The sequence below is a fragment of the Haliotis rufescens genome, unplaced genomic scaffold (assembly GCF_023055435.1).
Source record: "Haliotis rufescens isolate VD_foot unplaced genomic scaffold, xgHalRufe1.0.p SCAF_17, whole genome shotgun sequence".
In the NCBI taxonomy this organism is placed as follows: domain Eukaryota; kingdom Metazoa; phylum Mollusca; class Gastropoda; order Lepetellida; family Haliotidae; genus Haliotis; species Haliotis rufescens.
Window position 1 is genome coordinate 19,944,974 of NW_025963857.1, and position 19,684 is coordinate 19,964,657.

The following is a 19,684-nucleotide window of genomic DNA, read 5'->3' on the forward strand; positions in this document are numbered from 1 at the left end:
ACTCAATTATTTACAGACTGCCGTCATATAGCTGGAATATTGCTGAGTGCAGTGTTAGAAAACATAACAAACATGCAAAGAGGGATCAGCTCTCTGCTAGCAGTGAAACACAGGCATGGACAGCCAAGTCGTCTAGGGCACTGAGGCTCACTACATAGAGTTGTGTCCCTTTGTTACCAGACACTGAGGTCAGTGGGTTCAAATCCCTGATTGGCCCCAAGTATCATCCTTGTTTTTCCCCCACACAAATAACCTTACGCCTTTGCTCTTTTTCTAAAATGACATGTTGTGTTATTTTAGAAATACTTTTGTGTTAAACCAAACTTGATATAACAGCACACATTATGCTTTTTATTAGTAACCAATGATTGTGTTTGTCCTCCTAGCTTACAACCTGTGTGACGTGAAGCCAGGGTTTTCACTCAATGGCGACTACTTCCCGGAGATCAATGACACATCCAGGGTGTCCATCAATCTGACTGGTACCAACCCCCAGGCCAAGTACCACTGCCTCATGCGCTTCACCACCTGCAACAACTGCAGCTTCCGCGTCGAACCCATCACCGACTTCAGCTACCACAACTGTCTCTGGGACAACGTGTATAGGAACTATGGAGGCCGCTGTGCTCCAGGGTGAGTTAAGAGCCATGTGTTCATCAAGGTGATTAGAGACTCCATGTACCCCAGGTTGAGTGAAGAACCCATGTGCCCCAGGTTGAGCAGATAATCCATGTGCCCCAGGTTGAATATATAACCCATGTGCTCCAGGTTGAGTAAATAACCCATGTGCCCCAGGATGAGTAGATAACCCATGTGCCCCAGGTTGAGTAGATAACCCATGTGCCCCAGGGTGAAAATATCACCCATACGCCCCAGGTTGAGTAAATAATCCATGTGCCCCAGGGTGATGAGAGACACATATGCCCCAGGGTGATGAGAGACACATGTGCCACAAGTTGAGTAGAGACTCCCATGTACCCGAGGATGAGTAGATGACCCATAAAACCCAGGTTGAGTCGAGATCTCCATGTGCCCCAGGATGAGTAGATAACCCATATGCTACTGGAGGTGTGAACACGCAAGGCATAGGCTACTGGAGATGGCTGTTTACATGCTATATAACATCTTCCCGAGGCAAGTGAGTTAACTGACTATAAAAGTCCAGTTTACACCTTTGCTAAACTAAGCTGGTATTATGAACTTACATTTCGACTGGACTAACAAGTCTATGCATAGTCCAATCAAAATCGTGCAACGAAATCGAAATCTGTCATGCAGATTTCGGTTGATTGCAGGATCTGCAAAGCATTTGCACCGCCGACTCATTGTCAACAGATATTTTCCAAATCTTTGCATGTTTTTAATCAAGGTGTTCACATGATTTGATGCACTTCGCAATGTAAGGCTTCTTTTTCTTTTTCTTCAATATAGATCTTGATTATCGATCAGATTGTCTTGACAGGGAGCCGCCATTTTGTTTGAAGCAAATGCAAGTGATACGAGAGGTGGTATCTGATTAGTCCATAGGAGAGGCATAGAAGGGACTTAACTCATAATAGCCACTGTTGGCGCTATGATCGAGACCAGGAATTCCAGCCTAGTACATAACCAGTATGTCAGGCTACTGGAGATGGCTGTTTACGTGGTATATGACCAGTATGTCAGGCTACTGGAGATGGCTGTTTACGTGGTATATAACCACTATGTCAGGCTCCTGGAGATTGCTGTTTTACGTGGTATATGACCAGTATGTCAGGCTACTGGAGATGGCTGTTTACGTGGTATATAACCACTATGTCAGGCTCCTGGAGATGGCTGTTTTACGTGGTATATAACCAGTATGTCAGGCTACTGGAGATGGCTGTTTACGTGGTATATAACCAGTATGTCAGGCTACTGGAGATGGCTGTTTACGTGGTATATAACCACTATGTCAGGCTCCTGGAGATTGCTGTTTTACGTGGTATATAACCAGTATGTCAGGCTCCTGGAGATGGCTGTTTACATGGTATATAACCAGTATGTCAGGCTACTGGAGATGGCTGTTTACGTTGTATATAACCAGTATGTCAGGCTCCTGGAGATGGCTGTTTACGTGGTATATAACCAGTATGTCAGGCTACTGGAGATGGCTGTTTACGTGGTATATAACCAGTTTGTCAGGCTACTGGAGATGGCTGTTTACGTGGTATATAACCAGTTTGTCAGGCTCCTGGAGATGGCTGTTTACGTGGTATATAACCAGTATGTCAGGCTACTGGAGATGGCTGTTTACGTGGTATATAACCAGTATGTCAGGCTCCTGGAGATGGCTGTTTACGTGGTATATAACCAGTATGTCAGGCTACTGGAGATGGCTGTTTATGTGGTATATAACCAGTTTGTCAGGCTCCTGGAGATGGCTGTTTACGTTGTATATAACCAGTATGTCAGGCTACTGGAGATGGCAGTTTACGTGGTATATAACCAGTAAGTCAGGCTCCTGGAGATGGCTGTTTACGTGGTATATAACCAGTATGTCAGGCTCCTTGAGATGGCTGTTTACGTGGTACATAACCAGTATGTCAGGCTCTTGGAGATGGCTGTTTACGTTGTATATAACCAGTATGTCAGGCTCCTGGAGATGGCTGTTTACGTGGTATATAACCAGTATGTCAGGCTACTGGAGATGGCTGTTTACGTGGTATATAACCAGTTTGTCAGGCTACTGGAGATGGCTGTTTACGTGGTATATAACCAGTTTGTCAGGCTCCTGGAGATGGCTGTTTACGTGGTATATAACCAGTATGTCAGGCTACTGGAGATGGCTGTTTACGTGGTATATAACCAGTATGTCAGGCTCCTGGAGATGGCTGTTTACGTGGTATATAACCAGTATGTCAGGCTACTGGAGATGGCTGTTTATGTGGTATATAACCAGTTTGTCAGGCTCCTGGAGATGGCTGTTTACGTTGTATATAACCAGTATGTCAGGCTACTGGAGATGGCAGTTTACGTGGTATATAACCAGTAAGTCAGGCTCCTGGAGATGGCTGTTTACGTGGTATATAACCAGTATGTCAGGCTCCTTGAGATGGCTGTTTACGTGGTACATAACCAGTATGTCAGGCTCTTGGAGATGGCTGTTTACGTGGTATATAACCAGTATGTCATGCTCCTGGAGATGGGAGTTTGGGTTGACCTGCCTGATCAATGTAAGATGAACCTGCCTGATCAATGAAAGATGAATCAATTATTAATTATCCTTTAGAAGCAATCAGCATTACATTCCATAGGAAATGATATATATCAGATTTGAAAACCCAAGCCCAAGCAAACAATGGTATTTCAGTCATGTGGAACAGTTGCCAGTTCATTTGGGACCAAGGTTAAGCATTGAAGTGGCTGTCGGTTTTAATATTTAATGCACAATCAGAGACATTTGGCATGACAATTCCTGATCAATAAGCAAGGTCAGACTCGCGAACTTTGTTGGATCTAGGCCTACTGTATTTGTTTTCATTGATTTGTTTCCATAGCAACAACATATACACGAAGAATAATATATGACTCAATATGTGTTTTAACACATAGTTGACAAACCTAGTTATTGCTCATCATATATTAGCATTATGAATGTAGTGATATTTTAGTTTCACCTATGTTCTTGAAACACTTTGTTTCTTGTGGCATACAAAGCATGTGAATTCATGTTCTCTCCTCACTGGACAGTAGCATCCCATATCATTACGCTAAACTATACTACTCAAATGAAGTTAAGGAACACCCGATCCTTTCATATTACGATAGTTAATCTGCCAGGGCATGACAGATTGACTGTCGTGATATGAAAGCATTGGGTGGGCTATAACTTCTTTTTAGTAGTATTGAACTATCAGATGTTGATGAATGTTGTCTTGAAATGAAACTCAGAGTATATAGTTTATTAGTACTACCCTATATGTCCGCAGATAAGCCAAAGTTTGAAAAAAGATTCTGTAGAAAGGGGTCGGCTTATCCATGGGATGCACTTTCATGATAGTATTTTTCAGATCGTGATCTGTCAGAAACATCGCCTGAATGATGGTCCGATAGATTACAACTTCCCGAAAGTTTAGAAGTTGCCACGACTAGAGCCATTATTGTTATAAAATCTCAATAAAGTTATTATTACATACCAATATGTCATTAAAAAAATGTTACTACTTCCGACAATAAGTTTTCAATTGAATGTTCGAAGTTTATCATTCTTCATAAACTCCACAATCTTTACATGTAACAATATATGTAATCCATATATGACATCCCCATAAACTTTTATTAACTGTGCTGAAAATCTTTCCCTCCTACCACTACATTTCGCTAATAATTCTCACCTCGTTATCACTTTGGCCACTGAGGCCATATGTATGATGGGAAGATATTTTGATGCCATACTTTGGAGTGTTATAAGTTATTATTGGCAGTGTGTGATAAAATATGTTGTAGTGTTTCCAAATTACCGTATTCGACGTAATAAGCACCCAGGGTGCTCTCAAAATTAGAAATAGGGGGCTCTTATTAGAATATTATCTTGGTGGAAAAACCAGAGTTGAAAGATAGATTTCGTGGTTTATACTGACAGCCTGAAATGTTCATATACGACAGATATATTTTCCCAGATTTACTTGCCCATAATTAAGGGTGCACATTACACACGAGTGCGTATTATACACGAATAAATAAGTCTTGTGTACATTGATTAATTGGAAGGGGTGCTAATTGGGATTGTTCGCTAGCCAATATATCAACAAATATCGCAGTGGGCGCTTTTTAGAGCGGGGCGCTTATTATGTCGAATATGGTATCACAAATTGATATGTGCAGTAGTGTGTTAATGATTCAAACAGATACACTTTGTTGTCTATGATTTTGAAAGCATTAGCTCCTTGTTGTCACGAGAGAGTTGTGCTGCATCTGCGAAAGTTGACAACTCACCGGCTCGTGCATTGTGTACTTGGACAATCTGTTTTTTGTTTTCGAGTGCAAAAGTCGGTTTATGAGTTCAGATCTCATAAAAACCCATGGATCTGTTTTATACTTCACATATAGAATTGACTGAGATGGGACATATTTAATTTTATTCCACGTTTCTACAAGTACCTATTTGTTTCAGGTGCACATACCTACACCTGTTTGACCCGGACTACGTGAATGAGACATCTCGGTCGTACACCTCCACGCCGTGGCCGGAGTCCCCGTATTACTCGCTGTCAAAGAAACTCTACATTGTTGTGTGTTCAAATCGAAGCATGGTGAAGAATATCCACCTGAGCCTGCAACTCACTGTCGTTGGTAAGACACACAGACAGCAGGAAATGTCACATTCAGTTCTGTATTTGCTGTATGCTCTGAGATCACGGAGAATGATTTCATGATTTTTCCATTGGTTATTCATGTAAAGTTATTTAAAAACAATGAGTATGTATGATATTGGTGTTAGAATGTGGAGTATCATAATTATTTTCATTTTGAAACATTTTTTGAGAACACTTTATTAGAAATTGCAATTAGCAATAAGTAAATTTTCTGTGGTATTGAGTAGATATATCCTCCAAAGATGTTAAAGAACACAGATTTTTTCATATTACAAAAGTTATCTTTATCTATTTTTGAGTCTTATAGTCATTTTGAAAATTATTTTTTAGTTCCCTTTTGTTTAATAATTGTGTCTGTTCATTTCAGAAAAGAAGCAAGATATTCGGGGATCAGCCTATGACACGCCCTCTGACTCAAATTACATCATGTCGCCAGCTTTCCCAAACTTCTATGCCGAGAATGATGAAGTGTACATCTACCACTTCTCTGCCGTTAACATCGACGAGTACATTGTATTGACGTTTGACGACTGGCATATGTCTCCAAGGTCTATCCTGTGGGTGAGTTGATGTGGGGGGATCTATCCTATGGGTGAGTTGATGTGAGTGTGGGTGATCTGTCCTGTGGGTGAGTTGATGTGGGTGTAGGGGAATCTATCCTGTGGGTGAGTTGATGTGGGTGTGGGGAATCTGTCCTGTGGTCGAGTGGATGTGGGTGTGGGGGATCTGTCCTGTGGTTGAGTTGATGTGGGTGTGGGGGAATCTATCCTGTGGGTGAGTTGATGTGGGTGTAGGGGAATCTATCCTGTGGGTGAGTTGATGTGGGTGTGGGGGATCTGTCCTGTGGGTGAGTTGATGTGGGTGTAGGGGAATCTATCCTGTGGGTGAGTGGGTGTGGGTGTGGGGGAATCTATCCTGTGGGTGAGTTGATGTGGGTGTGGGGGATCTATCCTGTGGGTGAGTTGATGTGGGTGTGGGGGATCTATCCTGTGGGTGAGTTGATGTGGGTGTGGGGGATCTATCCTGTGGGTGAGTTGATGTGGGTGTGGGGGATCTATCCTGTGGGTGTGGGTGTGGGGGATCTGTCCTGTGGGTGAGTTGATGTGGGTGTGGGGGATCTGTCCTGTGGGTGAGTTGATGTGGGTGTGGGGGATCTGTCCTGTGGGTGAGTTGATGTAGGTGTGGGGGATCTGTCTTCTGGGTGAGTTGATGTTGGTGTTGGTGATCTCTGCTGAGGGTGAGTTGATGTGGGTGTGGGGGATCTGTCCTGTGGGTGAGTTGATGTGGGTGTGGGGGATCTATCCTGTGGGTGAGTGGGTGTGGGTGTGGGGGATCTATCCTGTGGGTGAGTGGGTGTGGGTGTGGGGGAATCTATCCTGTGGGTGAGTTGATGTGGGTGTGGGGGATCTGTCCTGTGGGTGAGTTGATGTGGGTGTGGGGGATCTATCCTGTGGGTGAGTTGATGTAGGTGTGGGGGATCTATCCTGTGGGTGAGTTGATGTGGGTGTGGGGGATCTATCCTGTGGGTGAGTTGATGTGGGTGTGGGGGATCTATCCTGTGGGTGAGTTGATGTAGGTGTGGGGAATCTCTGCTGAGGTTGAGTTGATGTGGGTGTGGGGGATCTATCCTGTGGGTGAGTTGATGTAGGTGTGGGGGATCTATCCTGTGGGTGAGTTGATGTGGGTGTGGGTGTGGGGAATCTGTCCTGTGGTTGAGTTGATGTGGGTGTGGGGGATCTATCCTGTGGGTGAGTTGATGTGGGTGTGGGGGATCTATCCTGTGGGTGAGGTGATGTGGGTGTGGGGGATCTGTCCTGTGGGTGAGTTGATGTAGGTGTGGGGGATCTATCCTGTTGGTGTGTTGATTTGGGTGTGGGGGATCTATCCTGTGGGTGATTTGACATAGTGATGGGGGTTAAGCTTGTGGGAAGGTTGTTGCAGCAGGGGGGTCTATCCTGTTGGTACATTGACATAGGGGTGGGGGACTATCGTGTGGGTGTGTTGATGTGGTAGGCACGCTGCGGGTCAAGAGAATGATAATATTTTAATGTGACAAGTACATAAGGTGTTTCTGGTTTCAGTTCCAGAAGAGTGACATTATCGGCCCGATCTACGGATCCAGCAGTCGCCCAGTTGTTGTGTCTGACGGCCCAGAGCTAATTGTCAAGTTCAAAACAGGGATACCGCAAACATCGTCTAATCGCAACTATATTGGTTTTAAAGCCACCTACTCTTTTAATAACAGTAAGTTCATGATAGCAAACTGGCATATTTTATATGTGTTGGTATTTCCAGTGATGAAAAATGTTTTCTGTGTGAATAACACATAGCTCCTTTTTTTTCGGTTATCAAATATATGCACAAGAATTATACTACATATTATTACTATATTATGCTGCCATGTAGCTGGAATATTGCTGTGTGTGGCATTGAAAAACAAATTGTACATTCATAGTATGATTGGTCTTCAATCATGATGCAATGGCATGCATCAACCAAGTCTGTGAGCCTGACCACCCAATCCCATTAGTCGCCTCTTACAACAAGCATAGTCACCTCTTACAACAAGCATAGTCACCTCTTACAAGCATAGTCGCCTCTTACAACAAGCATAGTCAACTCTTACAAGCATAGTCGCCTCTTACAACAAGCATAGTCACATCTTACAACAAGCATAGTTGCTCTTACAACAAGCATAGTCACCTCTTACAACAAGCGTAGTCACCTCTTACAACAAGCATAGTCACCTCTTACAACAAGCATAGTCACCTCTTACAACAAGCATAGTCGCCTCTTACAATAAGCATAGTCGCCTCTTACAACAAGCATAGTCGCCTCTCACAACAAGCATAGTCACCTCTTACAACAAGCGTAGTCACCTCTTACAACAAGCATAGTCACCTCTTACAACAAGCATAGTCACCTCTTACAACAAGCATAGTCGCCTCTTACAACAAGCATAGTCGCCTCTTACAACAAGCATAGTCGCCTCTTACAACAAGCATAGTCACCTCTTACAACAAGCATAGTCACCACTTACAAGCATAGTCGCCTCTTACAACAAGCATAGTCGCCTCTTACAACAAGCATAGTCGCCTCTCACAACAAGCATAGTCACCTCTTACAACAAACATAGTCGCCTCTTACAACAAGCATAGTCGCCTCTTACAACAAGCATAGTCGCCTCTTACAACAAGCATAGTCGCCTCTTACAACAAGCATAGTCACCTCTTACAACAAGCATAGTCGCCTCTTACAACAAGCATAGTCGCCTCTCACAACAAGCATAGTCACCTCTTACAACAAGCATATTCACTTCACCTCTTTCAACAAGCATAATCGCCTCTTACAAGCATAGTCACCTCTTACAACAAGCATAGTCGCCTCTTACAACAAGCATAGTCGCCTCTTACAACAAGCATAGTCGCCTCTTACAACAAGCATAGTCGCCTCTCACAACAAGCATAGTCACCTCTTACAACAAGCATATTCACTTCACCTCTTTCAACAAGCATAATCGCCTCTTACAAGCATAGTCACCTCTTACAACAAGCATAGTCGCCTCTTACAACAAGCATAGTCGCCTCTTACAACAAACATAGTCGCCTCTTACAAGCATAGTCGCCTCTCACAACAAGCATAGTCGCCTCTCACAACAAGCATAGTCGCCTCTTACAACAAACATAGTCGCCTCTTACAAACATAGTCGCCTCTCACAACAAGCATAGTCGCCTCTCACAACAAGCATAGTCGCCTCTCACAACAAGCATAGTCACCTCTTACAACAAGCATAGTCGCCTCTCACAACAAGCATAGTCGCCTCTTACAACAAACATAGTCGCCTCTTACAAGCAAGCATAGTCGCCTCTCACAACAAGCATAGTCACCTCTTACAACAAGCATAGTCGCCTCTTACAACAAGCATAGTCGCCTCTTACAACAAGCATAGTTGCCTCTTACAACAAGCATAGTCACCTCTTACAACAAGCATAGTCACCACTTACAAGCATAGTCGCCTCTTACAACAAGCATAGTCGCCTCTTACAACAAGCATAGTCGCCTCTCACAACAAGCATAGTCACCTCTTACAACAAACATAGTCGCCTCTTACAACAAGCATAGTCGCCTCTTACAACAAGCATAGTCGCCTCTTACAACAAGCATAGTCGCCTCTCACAACAAGCATAGTCACCTCTTACAACAAGCATAGTCACCTCTTACAACAAGCATAGTCGCCTCTCACAACAAGCATAGTCACCTCTTACAACAAGCATATTCACTTCACCTCTTTCAACAAGCATAATCGCCTCTTACAAGCATAGTCACCTCTTACAACAAGCATAGTCGCCTCTTACAACAAGCATAGTCGCCTCTTACAACAAGCATAGTCGCCTCTTACAACAAGCATAGTCGCCTCTCACAACAAGCATAGTCACCTCTTACAACAAGCATATTCACTTCACCTCTTTCAACAAGCATAATCGCCTCTTACAAGCATAGTCACCTCTTACAACAAGCATAGTCGCCTCTTACAACAAGCATAGTCGCCTCTTACAACAAACATAGTCGCCTCTTACAAGCATAGTCGCCTCTCACAACAAGCATAGTCGCCTCTCACAACAAGCATAGTCGCCTCTTACAACAAACATAGTCGCCTCTTACAAGCATAGTCGCCTCTCACAACAAGCATAGTCGCCTCTCACAACAAGCATAGTCGCCTCTTACAACAAGCATAGTCACCTCTTACAACAAGCATAGTCGCCTCTCACAACAAGCATAGTCGCCTCTTACAACAAACATAGTCGCCTCTTACAACAAGCATAGTCGCCTCTCACAACAAGCATAGTCACCTCTTACAACAAGCATAGTCGCCTCTTACAAGCATAGTCACCTCTTACAACAAGCATAGTCGCCTCTTACAAGCAAGCATAGTCGCCTCTTACAACAAACATAGTCGCCTCTTACAAGCATAGTCACCTCTTACAACAAGCATAATCGCCTCTTACAAGCAAGCATAGTCGCCTCTTACAACAAGCATAGTCGCCTCTTACAACAAACATAGTCGCCTCTTACAAGCATAGTCACCTCTTACAACAAGCATAGTCGCCTCTCACAACAAGCATAGTCGCCTCTTACAACAAGCATAGTCATCTCTTACAACAAGCATAGTAGCCAGGTTGATTGTAATGTACACCAGATGGCGTGGATGTCTCCGCACGTTGTCAACCAATAGTTTGACTGGTCCAGATTCAAATATTTACAGTCTGCCATGAGATGGATGTGTATAAATGAATAAACATCACCGTCTTCTGCAAGCTGATATGGGCAATGGGAAATAACTCTACTGACTTAACATGGCGTGCATCTGACATGTGTTTCATACTTTTCAGATCGGCGGCAAACAGTGAGACCCATCACAGGTTTGTATATATTTATTAAAACTGTTTCCAAGCTTTTAAAAAAAATGATTTGTAACATTTATATCGTTCTTACAAACCAATAATCCCAGCTCAAGTACCAACTGGTGTATATTTTTCATCCTGAAAGTCAATTTTTTAAAATTACTTCAACAACCACCGCTGTCATAAAGCTGGAATATTGCTGAGTGCAGCATTAAACAACAAACAAACCAAACTTCAACAACCTTGTTCTTGGAAGATGGATTGTTGGTATATTGAAACAATTCATTGTGCCGAGTTTCATCCATCATGTGTCCAAGAACCCCGAATCCTGTTCACCCAAATTATGTTTCTAGGTTTGCCAGCGCCATACCAATGCTCAGGGGTTTCATCCAAGTTATGAATGTCCGAGACCTGCATCACTTCAGGCTTTCCTCCCATATCAAGCTGACACACCATAATATAACTGAAATAATGTTTGAAGCGGTGTTAAACCCAACTCACTTTTGTCTTTTTTTTTATCATAATATGTTGTAGTGAGTGAGAGAATATAGTTTTTCACCGTTTTAGCAATATTCCAGCAATATCACAGAGGGGGACACCAGAAATGGACTTCACACATTGTACCCATTTAGGGAATCGAACCTGGCCCCTCGTGACGAGCGAACGCTTTAACCACTAGGCTTCCCCACCGACCCATATGCATGTATGTGGGAAGTAATTGCTTGTGGGTTACTTCTTACTTACCGTATTTTCTTGAGTATAGTGCGCACCCATGTATAATGCGCACACCCCTCTAGCGGGTTCAATATTTTGGAAAAAAAGAAATTTGAATATTATGCGCAGAAAAAAATTACACCGACCACTTTAGCGAAGTCCGGCAAACGAACGGGTGATGAGAAACTACGTCAGTACAAATTCGAAATTTGAGATAAAAAATCACCAGACATGTTGATTTACCGTTTAATTTGTATATTTTGTTCAGCTAGGCATTGTTTTATATCCAGGCATTAAGATTACCTTGTGTATTTTCTAGTAAACTAAGCCGAAATTATGTAAAACAATATTAAAAAGAATTTTGAATAAAATTAATGAAATAAGTTACAAACATAAGTCCAGATATACAAAGAACACTTTTTATAGCCAGTGTATTACATGAATAATTTGCGAACTTCAGTATGGATTTTTTGACATTGTATTTCCGGTGTTACGTGCTCACGGTAATGTCTTTCCATGGGGGAAAAAACATCAAAACTCATTAATTCGTGTATAATGCACACACCCTTCTACACAGCTGTGTTTTTTGGAAAAAAAACTGCACACTATACTCAAGAAAATACAGTACTTGTTGCTTTGTGTGATTTGTGATACATTGAGGTAGTATGTGTTTATTTATTTGTTAGTTTATTTGTTTTCTTCTGTCTAGACTGTGGAGGATACTTGATGGACAAGGAAGGAGGGGTCGTGACCTTTAACCCTGTGATGAGCACCAATGAATACTATGATTGTATCTGGGTTTTTGGGCGCCATCGAGAGTTCAGCATGATTCAAGTCAAGCTCATTGAATATGACAGCTCACCAAGTGAGTTGTCTATCACACACTCTTATACAGTGAAACCTTTGTAATCCAGACCCTGTTTATCCCAGAATCCTGCTTTCTGGATGATAAGTCTTAGGAATATTTAGGCTAAAAAAATAATAGTCTTGGTTCTCAGGCACCGCCCGCATCATCATAAAGTCTGCTGCACATTTCATTTTTAGTGCCATTTCCAAAATAATTAATGTGACCCAGTACAGCACGCAGTTACTTCCCTTTACATGAGCACTGCTTTACTGCACATCTCGTGTTATGGTCATGGCAGCAATAGGAGTTTGTATGCTTGTTTATGTAGGGAGGCTCTTTACCAGGTTGATATACAAAACTGTTTATTTGGTTACATACTAGTTTGAACAAGCCAAAAAAGAAAAGAAAAAAAGACCGCCAGCCTGCACTATATTTTCAAACATCATTGCCTGAGGGCCAATTCTTTCATTTTTTTTAACCTTATATACATCTTATTGTATGATTTTTCCTCCAGCTATTTGTTAACCCTGTCTTATGGATGGTTAATCTGGGGAACAGTTATAGACTATTCAACCTTTGATTTATTACACTTAATAATTCGAAAATTTGTTACTCCGTCACACTTCAATGGAAACAAATTAACAAGATTTCACTGAACAATGAAACTTGTTTATCTCAAAGTTTATTGGGCACTGATGTTGAGTTAAATTGTCTGTACTTTCAAGACAAGCAGAGTATCACTATTTAGACCATTGTGCCATTGAAGTCTTGAGGAGGACTATACTGGATGTCTGTCTTTAACCATATCGTGATATACTACTCAAAACAGACCCGTGAAGATCGGGGGTAGAATAGGTCTTCATTCTTGCCGTAAAAGGCGCCAAGGCTTGTCGTAAGTGGGATCAGGTGGTCAGACTCACTGACTTGGTTGATAAATGTCATCATATCCCAATTGCGTGGATCGATGCTCAAGTTGTCAATCACTGGATGGTCTTGTCCAGACTCGATTATTTACAGACAGACGTCATACAGCTGGAATACTGCTGAGTGTGGCCTTAAACAACAAACAAACAAACAAAACTCAAAACAAGTCAAAGAACACCCACAACTGGAAGGCTGTGTGTTGCAATACCCACCAGCCATGGCAGATTATCTATAGTGATATGAAAAAATGGGTGTTCTTTAACTTGTTTTGAGTAGAATGTAATGGAGTTCTTATTGTCAAGGTCTTGCTGTGTTGGCTAACACAGATTTTGATCAGTGACCAACTTGTCACAAATATCCAGAACAGAGAATAACACAATTATACGGTCAACACAACATGAACACATTTCATTTCTGTCATCAGACAAAACCAGAACATTCATATGTTTAATATGTGATCTACAGAACAGTTGTCCGAGTATGTAAACCTCCACTCGCATTGTTCCCAGTGTACTACCCACAACAGCGGGACCGGGTGGAGATTCGGGGAGGAATTACCTCCCTTGGCACTGAAGTGGCTCTGGTGAAGTATGAAAACCTGGATCGCTACAAGAACCATGGCTTCGTGAACAACACTGGCTTCTATGTGCGTCTCCAGGGACGGTACCAAAACGCCCGGGACTTCGTTCTGGCCTACTCCTCCTACAGCTACGGTAAGTCAACATGATGGAACATTGTCACGGGACATTGTCACGGAACATTGTCACGGAACATTGTCACGGAACATTGTCACGGAGCGCTGGGGACTTGTTAGGTGAAACCAAAAAGTGGTTGTCCAGTATGTGCTCTCTGTGCTAAAAATGTTTGAGTCCTCTTTCATATATATCTTTTGACGTAATTTTCAGTTGATTTTCGTGTCTCTCTATAGAATATTATTACCTGAACTTAATTGACAGAAATAGAGTTTTCTAGACTTCAAATGTGGGTTTTGCCAGTAAGGTAAATGTTAAAGTCCTTGGGCTTTCTGCCCACATGAAGCTAAGGAGCCATGATATAATGAAGAACTGTTCAAAGCAGCAAAATGGGCGGTGGGGTAGCCTGGTGGGTAAAGCATTCGCTCATCATGCTGAAGACCCTGGTTTGATTCCCCACATGGGTACAATGTTTGAAGCCAATCTCTGGTGTCCCCCGCCATGATATTGCTGGAATATTGCTAAAAGCGACTTTAAATCCAACTCACTCACTTACTCACTCAAAGCAGCAATAAACTGTTGTACATGAGTCCCAGAAATACTGAAATAAAGAAGCTGATTACCCAGAGCTCCAGATAAGCTGCGTATCTGCGTGGAATACGCATCAGAAATGCAGAAATACGCAGTAAAATAAAATTCAAGCGTATCAAATATGCAACGAACATAACAGATACGCTACAAAAATATAACTTTTGCGTATCATCAAAATATTGTGAAGTAACCCTGCGTATTTGATTAGCAAATCAGCAACTTAGTTTGAAATTATAAACGGGCAATCCCTCAACCTTGCCAAACTCCACGATGACAGTCACATCATGATCATTTGCCATCACACTTTCTTGTGGAAGTATTGTGGTATTTTTTAGTCCTATAAAGCTCTCGAACCCAGTTTGCAGGGACTAGATGAATAGTGCTTTTAAATATTTAACTTAAATACCCACATGTGTAAAAACTAGTGGGTAACAGAAATTTTAATACCCAGATAGAATTACTGATACCCAGTGATTTTAAAATCGATGGGTAAAATACCCAAAACACCAAAAGCTTATCTGGAGCTCTGTTACCACTGAAATGAACAAGTGTGTAAAGTCACAGGCTGTAGTTTTTGTGTGACGTGTGTTATGACGGTGGTTTGACATGGTTCTTTAGCTAATGACATGCTCATTAACCTTCCCGGCTATCATTAACAACCTCTTAGGCTTTGTTGCTTTGTTTGATGTGCTGCTTGGTTGATTTGGGCCGATAGCTGGATGTAGACAAAGGGAGACAACCATGAGTTTGTACCATGGTTGATGGAAAACATTCACACAATGTTGTGAAAATAATAATTTCAACTTCTTTGTAATGGGTATTCAATCTGTTAAAGATGTTAAAAGTTTTATGAAATGGTTCAAGACTGAAATAAGAGTTTTGTTCACGTGCACTGATGTTGCTCCCATCTCTGATGCAGGAGTTTGTCGATACCGAGACTTCAAGTGTTTCAACGGCCGCTGCATCTCCTCAGACCTCAAGTGCGACAGCTACGACCACTGTGGCGACAACTCGGATGAAAGGTCCTCTCTCTGTGGTAGGCACTTTCAAAACATCTTAGTACCCTGCACAGATTCCCAGGCAGAATGGAACACGCTCATGCTAGATGTACGAGAACGATGAGGATTGAATGGTTGAAATGTCATCTGGTTTATTGTGTGTCATGGTAACCCCACAGTGTTGATTGTTGCTGATGCAGCCACCCTGTGGGGATTCCGGGTTAGAATAGTTCCCCAGGAACATTTGCTTGTTGTACGACGTAATGGATGGGGAGGGTCAGGACTTCGTTAAGTTCATGTCATTGTAACCTGACAGCAGGAATCACGCACACAGGATCAATCACTGGTTTGTCTGGTCAAGATTTAATTATTTCCAAGCCACGTCATATGGCTGGAATATTGTTTAGATTGGCGTTAATCAACAAACAAAATCTGATGCATCCAGCTACAGGTTTGCTATGTCAAATCTCAATGATTTTCAGGCCATCAGGATATCTCTGGAGCATTGATGATAACAACATAAAACAACACTCACTCACTCACTCACTCACTCACTCACTCACTCACTCACTCACTCACTCACTCACTCACACTCACTCACACTCACTCACTCACTCACTCACTCACTCACTCACTCACTCACTCACTCACTCACTCACTCACTCACTCACTCACTCACTCACTCACCCACCCACCCACCCACCCACTCACCCACTCACTCACTACATAATGTCTTCGTCGTAGGAATGTCATTGGTTAACTGCAAGGTAGGATGGTGCTGTGGGGGCCTGTGTTCACTCATCATGGACAAGGTTGGGGTTTGATGTCCAGTATGGGTTAGTCCCTGTTTGAGTCTGGTAGTGTTTTATTCATTCAACAGAGATAGTCTTACAATCTGGTGGTAAATGTGCTTGCTTATCATGGACAAGGCATGTGTTCTTGTTCCATTTTACTGCTATTGTGTCTTTTGATTGGTATTAAGGGGATAGAGTGTGGAGTGGGGTATTCATGTTAAACTGTAGCATATCATATTAGTCGTCTAGTACTATAAAACCATCATTTGTCCGTACTAGTTCAATCAGCCACACACACACACATGCATTCATGTGGATCTATAGGTGCAATAATCTTGAACGTGACGTTAAACCCCACTTTAGTTACTCACCCATTCACTTACAAACAGGCCCTCACTGATCTGTCACGTCAGCCTCAGTTCAGGATGTAACCCGAAGACATAAGAACTAGACATGTGACATTGTATCAAATTATTGTGGCGGAATTTACACGTTGCAGTGTTCCTCCTGTATGAAAGGTTGTTTGAAGTGAATTAACAAAAAAAAGTTGCTACTCACTCACTCACTATGATATACCTGCAATGTTGCTGACTGTTGTGTAACAGGATGAATTTCTTCATAAGTTTTAAAAATGAAAGTAAATTGAGTGAACCTACCAATAACATGTGGTACCTGCATCACTTCAGGCTTCTCTCACATCAAGCTGACATGCCGTGATATCACTGGAATACTGTTCAAAGCGGATTTAAACTACTCACTCACTCACTCACTCACTCACTCACTCACTCACTCACTCACACACTCACTCACGTTAACTCACGTTAAGTATGGTCACGTGAAAATAAGTTAGTATGGTCACCTGAAAATTCCAGAATGTATAAATGTTTGGGTTGGTTAGGGTTTTCACCCTTTCAGCCACCTCTGTAATGGATCTTAATTACTTTGAATACTTGAGCATGTAGCTCGGCAATCATTATTCCACAATTAACTCCTAGTGAATATTCCTCACTCGATATTGCTTGAAAATTGACAAGTTATCAAGACTATTGATAACTGAAATGTTCATGTACGAAACAAGACCCCAGACAGGCAACATGGCTGCATTATGTAGCAAGTATGTTTTGTAGCACTGACAAGTGGATTGCACCGTACTAAACTCCCTGTCTTACTCTCTTTTCTGTGGTAAACATCAAACAGAAGTCTGCCCAGCTCCACCCAGTGCACAGACCAGCATGTACTCTAGCCGTCCTTGTCTTCCTGGTATAAAACTCAACATTCTGCACACATAGGTAGTTGTCAGCAGCTAGGATCTCCGTGACCATCAGTCATTGAGGAGAAGATATTCATGGATATACACATCAATTCCTGTTGTTAGGAAGACAGTGTCGTGCCTGGATTTAAGGCTTCCATTATGGCAGGGTATCAGTTCCCAGCTTCCAGCTCCGTGATTGGAAACAACAGGCCAGCATTTTGGGCCTCAACCTCATCACCATGGACAACGGCACAAACTACAACACAAGGTTATTCATATTTGAATCAGGTTTTAAGTGTGTTCTTGTGACATTGGTGAGGTGAGGTGAAATGGGGTTTAACGTCGCGTCCAAGATTATTGCACTTATATAGCGACGTGCATGTACGTGTGTGTGTTTGTGTGGCTGCTTGTACTAGTCCGAACTGATGCCGATTTATAGTGCTAGCTCACTGAGATACCATGCCGCAGTTTAACATGAATATCCCACTCAGACACAGTAAACTGACTCCGAGCCGACCAGTCCTTGTTTTAGCCCCTTAATGTCGAGCGCCAGACAGGGTAACAACAAGTACCATCTTTTAACGTCTTTTGGTATGACGCGGCCGGGGATCGAACTCTAGACCTTGTGACATCAGAATAACCTGTACAGATACAGCTTGTTTGAAACTAGGTGATCTTCTGTACCCAGTTTATGATGTTTTAACTTGATATAGGGGTAGCCTAGTTGGTGGGGTATCAAGCTGCATAGACCAGGTTTTGATTCTCTGTACTGGTAGAATATGAAGCCCATTCTTAATGGCTGTAGCTAGGAAATATTATTATTTTGACACATTCTGATAATTGACCGCAGCTAGGAAGGTAGTACTATTTTAAGATAATACATACTGATCATTGACTGTAGCTAAGAAAGTAGTACTATTATAACATTATACATACTGATCATTGACTGTAATTAGGAAAGTAGTACTATTTTAACATAATACGTACTGATGATTGACTGTAATTAGGAAAGTAGTACTATTATAACATTATACATACTGATCATTGACTGTAATTAGGAAAGTAGTACTATTATAACATTATACAAACTGATCATTGACTGTTATTGGGAAAGTAGTACTATTTTAATATATTACATACATATCATTTACTGTAGCTAGCAAAATAGAAAAGGATTTCTCTAGACCTGCAGCTAATATCTGCACAAATTCTCAAATTGAACTGATTAATTTCCCATTTCCTGCTGTGACAGTTATAACTGATGTGACGGCATGGTCAAGTGATTTGTATTTCACTGTAACAGGGGAAGATAATATAATGCTTGGCCATACATTTATGCACTGGATGCATTAACGTCCCTTGGAATTTAGGAAAATATGATTTTCACAAAATATCACAAATTTGAACAAAATGTTTTCCCAATTTGCCTGCCAAGGGCACGTAGTTTGGAATCATCGATGAGTCCCTGGTAGTATTCTTTTAACGCAATACATTCTGATCATTGGGTATTGCTTGGAAAGTAGCTTTTTACACAGTGTAATACACCTGACCCCCCTTGACTGTCGCTAGAAAGTAAAATGTTTTTAAAAGAATACAAATGGCCATCGACCCTAGCTAGGAAGGCATGTATTGTAGAAAGCTCCAGTCTAGTTGATATGTATCCCCAGCAGCTGTATGTAGGCAAACAAACAAATTAATATTTAGACCTGTGAAGATCAGGGGTAGAATAGGTCTTCAGCAATCCAGGCTTGTTATAAGAGGCGACCAACAGGATCAGGATTGGTTGATGCATGTCAACGTATCCCAAAATGCGTGGAACGATGCTCATGATGTCAATAACTGGATTGTCTGGACCAGACTTGATTATTTACAGACCGCCGTCATATAGCTAGAATATTGCTGAGTGTGGCGTTAAACAACAAAGAAACAAACAAAAGTTGATCTTTAAGTGCATTTTCTTCGAAGGCACTGCTTCTGTTTGTGGGGTGTGTGGATACACTGGAGTCGTTTGTTTAGGGTTTGACAACACAGTAGTAGTTGTTTGTTGTCAGGAGACAACTGTCTCGACTCCCAGGCACCACTTGCCCACAGTGATCTTGGCGCTGTGACTGGTGTAACTCCCATTGTTTGACAT

General features: G+C 42.0%; 1 protein-coding gene across 6 annotated transcripts in view; it reads left to right on the plus strand.

The window, feature by feature from the left end:
- LOC124133933 overlaps window positions 1-19,684 on the plus strand; it is a 63,992-nt gene that overhangs the window by 37,013 nt on the left and 7,295 nt on the right. For all 6 annotated transcript variants that reach the window (XM_046498519.2, XM_046498522.2, XM_048397686.1 and 3 more), the window contains exons 4-11: window positions 387-633; window positions 5,135-5,313; window positions 5,704-5,897; window positions 7,418-7,580; window positions 10,727-10,756; window positions 12,162-12,317; window positions 13,733-13,936; window positions 15,426-15,542. In XM_046498519.2, the coding sequence (XP_046354475.2) occupies window positions 387-633; window positions 5,135-5,313; window positions 5,704-5,897; window positions 7,418-7,580; window positions 10,727-10,756; window positions 12,162-12,317; window positions 13,733-13,936; window positions 15,426-15,542 (1,290 nt within the window). The remainder of the gene's footprint in view (window positions 1-386; window positions 634-5,134; window positions 5,314-5,703; window positions 5,898-7,417; window positions 7,581-10,726; window positions 10,757-12,161; window positions 12,318-13,732; window positions 13,937-15,425; window positions 15,543-19,684) is intronic.